At 43.6% G+C, this 11,056-nt stretch overlaps 1 protein-coding gene across 2 annotated transcripts in view; it reads left to right on the forward strand.

Annotated features, from left to right (window-relative positions):
- The window catches only part of EFCAB2 (EF-hand calcium binding domain 2), a 114,467-nt gene extending 107,565 nt beyond the window's left edge, over nt 1–6,902 (forward strand). For both annotated transcript variants that reach the window (XM_005910635.2, XM_070385370.1), the window contains exon 7: nt 8–6,902. In XM_005910635.2, coding sequence (XP_005910697.1) covers nt 8–123 — 116 coding nt within the window. In that variant the 3' untranslated portion in view covers nt 124–6,902. The remainder of the gene's footprint in view (nt 1–7) is intronic.
- Nucleotides 6,903–11,056: the final 4,154 nt, after the last annotated feature.

Below are 11,056 nucleotides of genomic sequence, written 5' to 3' on the forward strand. Positions count from 1 at the left end.
CTCCCAGGTGAGCCTTTTTCTCAGGAGGAAATGGAAGAAATGTTGTCTGCTGCAATTGATCCAGAATCGAATTCAATTCATTATAAGGACTACATAACAATGATGGTGATAGATGAGAATTAAACACTCTAAAGACTTCATTTCTAATTGAAAGTATAATTTTAAAGACTGCTTGTCCTTGTTAATTTCACATTTTATCTTATAACTCCTACATATTGCTAATTAATTCCTTGTGACAACTATTTGAAGATGTTTCGTTCTTTAAAGGTGATCATACAGTTTCAAATACAGATCTATTTAGCATGTCTAGCCTAATGGAATGACACATTACATTGCTAATTAAACACATTGCTTTTAAGCTATTCATAAAATATTTAACATTATCCATGGATTGTTGTTAATGTTCTACAATAAAACCCAGGTTGCTTTCAAATTAATTAAGCTGACAAAAGTGAAGACTGATTAGAAAGACCTAAAGTTTAGCATATGAAGATCTTGGGATGGGGTAGGATGACCACAAATTGAAAATGAGTGGTAATGTGATGACAGCTTCTTTTTAAAACAACAAACCCTTTGTCAATCAGGGTGGGGAAGGAGAGTCATTGAAATGGATATTAATAATTAATTTCTTGTGGGTGCCAATTTCAAATCTCATTTGAGATGATAGTCACTTAGTGTATGTAAAAATTTAAATTGGCTGATCTAGCATGTTACTGAGAAGGCAATGGCACCCCACTCCAGTACTTTTGCCTAGAAAATCCCATGGACGGAGGAGCCTGGTAGGCTGCAGTCCATGGGGTTGCTAGAGTCGGACACGACTGAGCGACTTCACTTTCACTTTTCACTTTCATGCATTGGAGAAGGAAATGGCAACCCACTCCAGTGTTCTTGCCTGGAGAATCCCAGGGACCGGGGAGCCTGGTGGGCTTCCGTCTATGGGGTCGCACAGAGTCGGACACGACTAAAGCGACGCAGCAGCAGTAGCAGCAGCATGTTACCAAGGAGTTGAGATGATTGACCCTTGAGAAAAGAAGACTGGTTGGAAACTGATAATGTGTGGAAGGGGCAGTTGTCTTGTGGTTTGTAGAATCTTACCTATTCAGAATACCTGGCATGAGAATATTGTTCTGAATACTGACTAAGAATATTGAGAAATTTTATGGTATATAAGAGGTACAAGTGTTAAAAGAGCAGAATAATGTTATCTGAGTACAAAGAATCACAATGGAAAAGCAAAGAGGAAAGTCAGGTAAAGGAAAATGAGTCATCTTCCATAACCTGTATCGCTCTTTCACATACATACACACACTGACCTTTATTTAAAGGTGCTTCACCACTACATGTGCATGTATATATAAACATATAAACATTTAATGTTGCTTGTGATTGTTCCTCCTAGACATGCAGGGGGCTGCTACTCAAGAGACTATTATTGTTTATTCACTCATGAAACCTTTACTGAGAATTATTAGATAATGTCGGACTTCCCTGGTGGCTCAGTGGTAAAGAATCCATCTGCCAGTGCAGGAGATGCAGGTTCAATCCCTGGGTTGGGAAGATCCCTTTGAGAAGGAAATGGCAACCCACTCCAGCATTCTTGCCTGGGAAATCCCATGGACAGAGGAGCCTGGCAGGCTACAGTCCACGGGGTTGCAAGAGTCAGACACTAATTAGTGACTAAACAACAACAACATTAGATAACGTACTGGGAATTGGAGTTGCACGTGAATCAGTCCCTAACTAGTCAAGATTACAGTTTGGTGAGGGAGACCTGCAAGGCAGTCAGCAATCACATTCCAGATAGGGCACGTTCAGGGGACAATGGAAGTACCAAAGAGGGCAGCTGACACAGCGTGGAGTGGGGAACTTTCTCTGAGACAAAAGATTACTCTGAGTAGAGAAGGCTTTCTGAAAACAAGTAACATCTGACTTCAAGATGAGTGGTTTACTAAGTGGGCAGCAGGACATGGGTTATTTTGGAAGAGCAGCAAGAACAAAAACAAAAAAATCCAGAGGTGTCATGAAACATGGAACAGTCTGGAAATTTAAAGTACTAATAGTTCAGTATGTCTGGAATGGAGGAGATTTGGGGACATGAGAGATGAAAGAGGGGTAGCAGTCAGGAGCTGTATCATTAAGGGTATTGGGTTAAGTATACAGTTAAGGTTTTAGTGTAAGAGTTTGAACTTTCTTTTGAAGATCACAGAGAAAGATCATTTGTAAGTAAGGAAAATAGACTTGAAGAGTGAAGACTGTAAGTAGGGAGACCAGATGTAGCCCTTTGGTTGACGGGAGGAGCGAGATTAGGAAAAGTCAAGCCTGAGTGCCAGGTCTCTAGCTTGGACAGTGAGTGAATTGTAGTGTCATTCATTCAGAAATCCAAGAAGCCAGTCAGGGTTGATAGGCAAAATGATGAGTTTGGCTCTGGACACCAGGGGATTGAGGAGCTAGTGAGATACCCAGGTGGAGACATTCAATAATCAATTGGATCATTAGGAGGAAGAGCTGGGCAGAGACATGAATCTCTGAGTTCTTGGCATTAAATAATGCCTTGGCAAGAAAAGAGAAGAGGGTCCCAGGGAAGCACGGGGAACACCAGCATTTAAGAGAGGGCAGAGGAAGAGGAGCCACAAGACACTGGGAACGAGAAGTCGGAGAAGAGGGCCAGCAGAGGAGAAGCGTCATGAAGCCAAGGTAGGAGAGAAACACTCGGAGGCAGTAACCAACCCTGACAAATGTCAGGGGGAGCCGAGGTCAATTAAAGACAGAGAAAATGTCCATCACAACAGAGTTCATCGATAACCTCTGCTGGGGAAGCCTGGGAAGCGACAGGATGCAGAGTCCAGTGGTGGAGGAGCGGAGGCGTGAGGAAGTAGAGCGCGGAGGACAGTTGCTTGGCCATAACGAGAAGGGGAGACGCAGGGCTGGAGAGAGCAGGCTGAGGGAGTTATTTTTGGAAGGTGGACACAAGCAGGCACAATTATATTCAAAGGGCTGAGAGCTCGAGGAGAATGGTGAAATCTGGAAATATCTCTTGTGGGAAATGGGAGAAAGAATTGAGAAAGAGCCCATATAAAGACTTCAAGAAATGCGGGAGGATTTTGTTCAGTAACGTGGGCCCAGGAGCAAAAATGTTGGATCGTTGTATTGATTCAGGATTAAGGTTTGTCATTTGGGTGAGATGGAAGCAACCCAAGGTCAAGGAGTGGAGGAGTTCACAAGAGAGCCGTTGTGATGATGGTCTCTGGTCCATGGGTCAGGAGAGATACAGGTGGGAGTGGGCTGCTGGATTGAAAGAAGGAGGCAGGGCCTCCAATGGCCAGAGGGGCAAACAGCTTGTGGGGTGGATGTTAGAGGCGATTGGCCTTCCTGCCATTCCTGAGTAAGTGCGTGCTTGGTTTGAAATTTGACTTCCCTGTGTTCTTAGAGTGTTCCTTCATGCTCCTGTGTTGTTGTTATAATTAATGACACTAGCTAACATCTGGTGACTGATGACTATGTGCCAGGCACCGACTAAGTGCTTTTTCTGTATTGGCTCCTTTAATCCTCACAAACGCCCATTGATGTGGATTGTGTTACGTTACCTCCATTACATACACAGCTATAAGGCTGTATTCATCAGTTTGTGCTGGGTGATGCCCTGGTAACAAATAACCCGAAACCTCAGTGACTTACTGCATGAAGAGTTCTTTTGTGTTCATGTTTTGTGTGCCCTGGGGTCAGCTGGGACTCAGCCTCACATGCATCTTTGGGCAGCTCGTCTCCTTCCTAAGCAGGGTGACCGTGTGTCCCAGGCTACCTGGGGTGGTCTCAGCATTCACGTGTTGTCCCAGTGTAGTTGTTAACAGATCTCCCTCTTAGAAGTGTCCCTGTTTATATGATGAATATGTGGTCTTCCTATTTGAAAAGCAGTGCATCAAAATGGTGGCAAGGAATCATCTTAACAGAAGGTTTTATGAAAAAGTAACCACAGACTGTATTTCTTCACAGAAAGAAATACTGTGAAGTGCTTCTCAGGAAGCATTTCTTTCTTCACTAGCGTCCCGAGATTGTGCTGAGAGCCAAGTGAAGGTGTAAGGTGCCACTCACCCAGCCGTGCGTGTTAGAATCACCACCCAGAGAGAGCATGAGCCACGTGCCCTGACACCAGGGCAGAGAAGTATAAGGCAGGGGGTGTGGTGACCCCCAGAGCCTTAGCAGACAGGCTGTTTCTGATAGGTGACACACTGCAGCTGGGAAGGAGGGTGCCAGAGGCATGCAACACCCCTGAAGGTGGAAGCATACCCAGGGGCATATCACTCAGCAGCAGCAGCTGGCACCAACACGCACCATGAAAGTGGGCACTGGTGCCCCAGGCAGAAGCCCAGGCACGACTTGTTTGGAGCCCACAAGGCAGCTCTGAGTTGTCTTCTCTAAGCTCATTACCATGTGTGACCCTGGTCATGACAGAGAAATACGGGCTGGTGAATCAGCCCCAGTCTCTTTATAAATTGGCTTCCCAGGTGGCTCAGTGGTAAAGAATCCACCTGCCAATGCAGGAGACCCCAGGGACGTGGGTTTGATCCCTGAGTTGGGAAGATGCCCTGGAGGTGGAAATGGCAACCCACTCCCATATTATTGCCTGGAAAATTCCATAGACAGAGGAACCTGGTGGGCTGCAGTTCATGGGATCGCAAAGAGTTGGACATGACTGAACATACAATCCACAAGCGTTCTTCATAAGTGGTAATGTCATATTCTCTTTTGGGGAAGGATGCTTCAGGATTGGGTACCCCCAAGTCTCACCTTCTAGAATACTTTCAAAAGTTCTGACTGATGTCAAAACTTCACACCCCCTCTCAAGGAAATTTTATCTCTTTAGTAATTAAAAGAGTTTTATATATGATTCATTTTTCTATCTTTAGCATTAATTTGTTTTTTATAAGGCCATGAAAAAGTACAACAGGCTTCCCACAAAACTCTTTATTTTATCTCCTAATTGCAGAATAATTGTAGCATATTTGCAAAAGGAACAATTTTCTTTATATTCTAACCATTTAGATTCATATTTTACCTCTTTCACTCACCTTAGCCCTCAACATCCAGTTTAAGTCACAATGGCATTTTCCTGGCAAGAAGAGAGCTCGGTCTCTTGTGTAGAAAATTTGCTTGTCCACGTGACTCCAGGCTTGTGCAGGGCCCACCATCTCGGGCCCTGTGGAAACCCAAATCTGCTCTCAACTCCTTGGGGCTGGGGAAGCTCCATCACTCAGGGCTGGGGTGCAAGCCTGGCATCAGGAGATCCTCTCGCCCTGACCTCTGCTTCGCCTGTGACCCATTCTGGGTCAGGCACTTCCCTCCTATGTGCCTGTGTCTGGAAAATAAAGAGCCCCACTCTAGTTCTCCTTCCACCTTCCAAAAGCAGTGCATGTACCCAATGTCCAAGTGTCAAATGGTAAGAGACGAAGAAGAATGTCCAAGATGGCAGGCTTGTTGGGATTTTTACTGGTAGGACAGTTTTTTGTGGAATGGAGTGCATTTAGGGCTCTGTCTCCTTCCTTTCCCTTTTCTAACCGCTTCCAGTTAAGAAAGTTACTTTGTTTATATAGCCGATTCCCTGTAGAAGATCAGTGTTACTACATTGTCTCTTCTGGGCAGGTTAAGTAGGCAGAGAACCTCCTGGTCACGTGCGCCTGCCTCGTGCCAGGTGTGACAGCCCCCTGGGCCTGCACCTACTGAAAGTATAGGTCACCAATCACCTGCTGAGAAGCACCTGGGAGGGGGTGCTTGTTAGAAATTTAAACTCCCAGGTCCCATTCCAGACCTCTAGAATAGACCCTCCAGAGGTCTAGGAACCCACATTTTCACAGACATCCTCAGGGGAGTCTTATGCATGCTAAAGTGTAAGAGCCACTGTCTGAGATAATGAAAGTGAAAATTCTCTAAAGGTTAGAGTGTGACAGAAATTATTATTATTTTTAAAAATATTTATTTATTTGGCTGCATCAGGTTTTTTAAAAAAACTATTTATCTATTTTCGGCTGTGCTGAGTCTTTCTTGCTGTGCGTGGGCTTTTCTGTAGTCGCAGTACGCAGGCTTCTCATTGTGATGGCTTCTCTTGTTGCAGATCACCGGCTCTAGGGCAGGTGGGCTCAGTAGCCGTGGCCTGCGGGCTTCATTGCCCTATGGCATGTAGAATCTTCCTGGCCCAGGGGTCCAACCTGTGTCCCCTGCATTGGCAGGCATATTCTTAACCACTGGACCATGAGGGAAGTCCGGAAATACAAATTTTAATCACTGAGTGGCATCTAGTTGTTGGGATGTACCTTAACTGATTTAACTAATTTCTTTTTAAAAAATTTATTCATTTTGATTGGAGGCTAATTTACTTTACAATATTGTGGTGGTTTTTGCCATACATTGACATGAATCAGCCATGGGTGTATAGGTGTCCCACCATCCTGAACTCCCCTCCACCTCCCTCCCCACCACATCCCTCTGGGTTGTCCCCAAGCACCAACGTTGAGTGCCCTGCTTCATGCATCAAACGTGCGCTGGTCATCTGTTTTACATATGGTAATATACGTGTTTCAGTGCTATTCTCTCATATCTTCCCACCCTTGCCTTCTCCCACATAGTCCAAAAGTCTGTTTTTTACATCTGTGTCTCTTTTGCTGTCTTGCATATAGGGTTGTCATTACCGTCTTTCTAAATTCCATATATATGGGTTAATATACTGTATTGGTCATTTCTCTTTCTGGCTTACTTCACTCTAAGCTCCAGTTTTGTCCACCACATTAGAACTGATTCAAATGTGTTCCTTTTTATAGCCGAGTAATATTCCATTGTGCATTTCTTATTCCTGGTTATTTAAATAATTTTCAAATTTTCTCTGTTATAATAAATTGCTCTATACCTCCTGGTAGTTAAATCTTAATTATTTGCTTAGAACATATTCCAAGAAGTGGAACTGTTGGATCAACTTTAAAGAGCTGGAGATCTTTTTAAAAGTCTACTGTTAATGTGTTTTCAAGGTATCTCAGAGGAAGATTGTTCTCATATCCCAAACCTCATCAGCATTTTTTTTTTTGTTTTTAATTTTGCCAAACTGATAGGCAAAAAGTAATCTGATTGATTTCTTGAAATTTGCATTCTGTTGATTAGTTGAACTTTCTAAAGGTTCATGACCATGTATACTGAAGAATTCAATTGGATTAGCTCAAGTAGGCACCAGATTTGAACCTCACAGGTTGTTTCTCATCAGATATAAGAACCCCTCTGGTTGCTATGAAATGGATCCCACAAAACACAGCACTCTGGGCAGATTCTGAATTTAAGAGGTACACTTTCATTCTGAATGATTAACACTTGGAGAAGGTGATTAGTGAGAATGAGCCACTGTCGCACAGAACTGTTAGCAGGAGATGTCACAGATATTCAAGAGAAGAAATAGGACCTTGGGAAATAAACATGCAAACGAGTGAGGAATGATCACCAAGGCCAGAAGAAGAAGCCAACTGGCCATCTGCTCCACTACTAGCTTCTTGGGATGGGAACATGTTTCCCAGTGGAGTTCATTTGCTCATTCAGTCAACATTGATTGAATTCCCACTACAGGCCAGACACTGTTCTCGGCACCAGAGGTGCCAAAATAAGTAGGAGACATAGCCCTTGTCCTTGAGAGATTTACTTCTTGTGGGAGACAATTACAAGCAAGTAATGGTTGTTCAGCAATACTAGCAAAGTGCTTAGGATTCAGAGCAGAGAGCTGCCAGCTCTGCTGGTGGAACTCACAGAGAGCTTCCTAGAGGAACTGATAGGATGAATGGTTTTGTGTCCTATTGGCAGCACTGCTGCAGTCCTGGGTGGGAAAGAATGTTCTGGAATGGGGTGGCTTGAGGCTCATGCTAAAATAGAGTGATAGCATGGTTTGGGGAGGATAATAGGCCTGCTTTTGGATTACAGCTGTGCCAGGTACAGAATATGTGAGTGGGAAAAGTCATTTGATGTATCTATACCTCTTGCCCAAGTATAAAATGGCAATAATCGTATCTACCTTGTAGATACCTAGTCGGGTTACCCTAAGCATTAAGGGCTACCTGCCTAGGACTTGATAAGTGGTATCTACCATTACAAAGCACTCAGGAAATATCCTTTGAATGATGAATTTAAATATTTCCCCAATGTTCTCAATCTTTTAAAATTATAAACAAGGTTGGGTCCAGATACTTACAGGATTTCTGGGGATAAAAAAGGCTGTTGGGACTTCCCTGGTAGACCAATGGTTAAGACTGCTTCCACTGCTGCTGCTGCTGCTAAGTTGCTTCAGTCGTGTCCGACTCTGTGCGACTCCGTAGACAGCAGCCCACCAGGCTCCCCTGTCCCTGGGATTCTCCAGGCAAAAACACTGGAGTGGGTTGCCATTTCCTTCTCCAGTTCATGAAAGTGAAAAGTGAAAATGAAGTCGCTCAGATGTGTGCGACTCTCAGCGACCCCATGGAGGGGCTTGGAAAACTTCAGTGGGAGTGAGACCCATTGAAAGAAAGGTGGAGAGAAGAAGAATGGTTATGTAGCATGGGCTGCTGGAGGCTGGCAAGAGGATAACTGCAAAAGAAGTCACATTCTTCGTCTAAGATCCATAAAAATAGACCTAAGGAGGGAGGGTAGGTTTGGGGATAACACAGTAAAAAGAGGCATGGAGCAGTAGCCTGAACATACAGAGTCAGAAGACAATGATGAATTGGTTTCAAGTGCCTTTATGGGGACATTAGACTTAAAAGGGTGCTTGCTTTGATGGAGAAGGTGGGGACACGAGAGAAGGGTCTATGAATGGAGTGCAACCAAGTTCAAGTGGCTTTGGAACTATCTTTGCAAGGGACTGATCACCAGTTTGTGAAAGTGAAAGTTGCTCAGTGGTGTCTGACTCTTTGCGACCCCATGGACTATACAGTCCATGGAATTCTCCAGGCCAGAATACTGGAGTGGGAAGCCTCTCCCTTCTCCAAGGCATCTTCCCAACCCAGGGATTGAACCCAGGTCTCCCGCATTGCGGGAGGATTTTTTTTTACCAGCTGAGCCACAAGGGAAGCCCAAGAATACTGGAGTGGGTAGCCTATCCCTTCTCCAGCAGATCTTCCCAACCTAGGAATTGAACTGGGGTCTCCTGCATTGCAGGCAGGTTCTTTACCAATTGAGCTATCAGAGAAGCCTGATCACCAGTTCAGGTGATTAAAAACAGGACTTCCTGTTAAGAAATTTCAACACAGAATGTAGTAAATAGACCCCTATGTAGCCATTACCCATTAACATATGGCCAATCATGCTTTTCACTTTCATGCATTGGAGAAGGAAATGGCAACCCACTCCAGTATTCTTGCCTGGAGAATCCCAGGGATGGGGGAGCCTGGTGGGCTGCCGTCTATGGGGTCGCACAGAGTCGGACACGACTGAAGCGATTTAGCAGCAGCAACAATCATGCTTTATCTGTCCCCCTCCACAGTTTCCCTGACCTCAACCCTCACCCTTGCTTGATTATTTCAAAACAAATTCCAGGACGTCACGTCTATAAGGGCTTTGATAATACCTTTAGCAGATAAGGACCTCCTCCTCTTTTTCCCACACAATCTTGAAACTCTTTTTGTAACAAAAAATTTAACAATGATTATTTAATAACATCTGATACACAAACATTATTCAAATTTCCACAGTTGTTTCATAAATGCTGTTTTACTAATGGTTTATTCCAATCAGGATCCAAACAAGGCCTAAAAGTTGAGTTTGGTTAATGTGTCTTTCGGTCTCTAACACTCCTGTCCACTTTTGTTCGTGCCATTTATTTGTTGAGAACCCTGGCCACTGGTTCTGAATTGGTTCTATTCCCCACATTTTGGGTTTGTTTGAATGCACTTCTGTGGTGTTAAGTGACATGTCCCTCTCTTCCCGGTATTCTCTATAGACCCATTGTTTTATCTAGAGGCTTGATTGAGTTCAAGGTCAGTTTTGTTTTTGCTTTCTTGTAAATCAACTTCATTGAAGTAAGGCTTCCTTGTAGGAAGTAGGGCTTCCCTCATAGCTCAGTTGGTAAAGAATCTGCCTACATTGCAGGATACCCAGGTTTGATCCCTGGGTCGGGAAGATCCCCTGGAGGAGGGCATGGCAACCCACTCCAGTATTCTTGCCTGGAGAATCCCATGGACAGAGGAGACTGGCAGGCTACACAGTCCATAGGGTCACAAGAGCTGAACACAACTTAGCAACTAAACCACCACAAATAGCTTCATTGAAGGTGGTGTATTTTTATTGCCTTCCTGCAGGTGAAGGCACGTGATGTCTGTCATCTCTCTTTTTGTCGCTTGCTCAGGTTCAATTGCTGTCTATGTAATCCAGCCAAAGTAATGTTCTTCATCGACCTTTCCCTAACGCTTGCCTATAAACATGGGTTAGTAGGAGTTGGGGAATGTGATTTTTAAAAATCCTATCATCCTTTTTTTGCATATATATGCTGCAATTCCTTTATGTAGGATAATTTTCCTTCAAGGACCATTTGGCTTTGAAATGCAATTTGTACTAGCAAGGATACAGCAGTTCTCTTCATTGTTTTAATTTTTCAAAGTATTTCTTCATTTCTTTTAAAAACACACACTTTATTTTTCTACCTGTGTGTATGACAGGTGGGGCTTGAAATTGCTTGTGTCCTTAGCAGAAGTGTAAGCCCCCATTTGGCACCTATGCCGCCAAGGCTGCATTGGGTAACATTCTTACCTTATTATTTTCTGGCATTTACAGTGTTTGTATTAGCACTTACACTGCTATTTCTGTCACAGTGAGTCTATCTTTAATGTAGGTGGAAGTGAAGTGTTTGGGTTTGACTTGAGTGAATAAAGCTGTTGCAGGTTGATGAAACAGGTTTCAAACATCATAAGGTTACAGGGGAAACGGTGATTTAGAATAACAACTTATATAAATTATAATAGCACAGCAAGAATTCATCATAATTCTGAATACAATTCTTCCCTAACTAAACACATTAATCAACTAATACATACAATATATTTGGATATTTATCAATAATATATTT

This window comes from Bos mutus, chromosome 16 (assembly GCF_027580195.1).
Source record: "Bos mutus isolate GX-2022 chromosome 16, NWIPB_WYAK_1.1, whole genome shotgun sequence".
Classification (NCBI taxonomy): Eukaryota; Metazoa; Chordata; class Mammalia; order Artiodactyla; family Bovidae; genus Bos; species Bos mutus.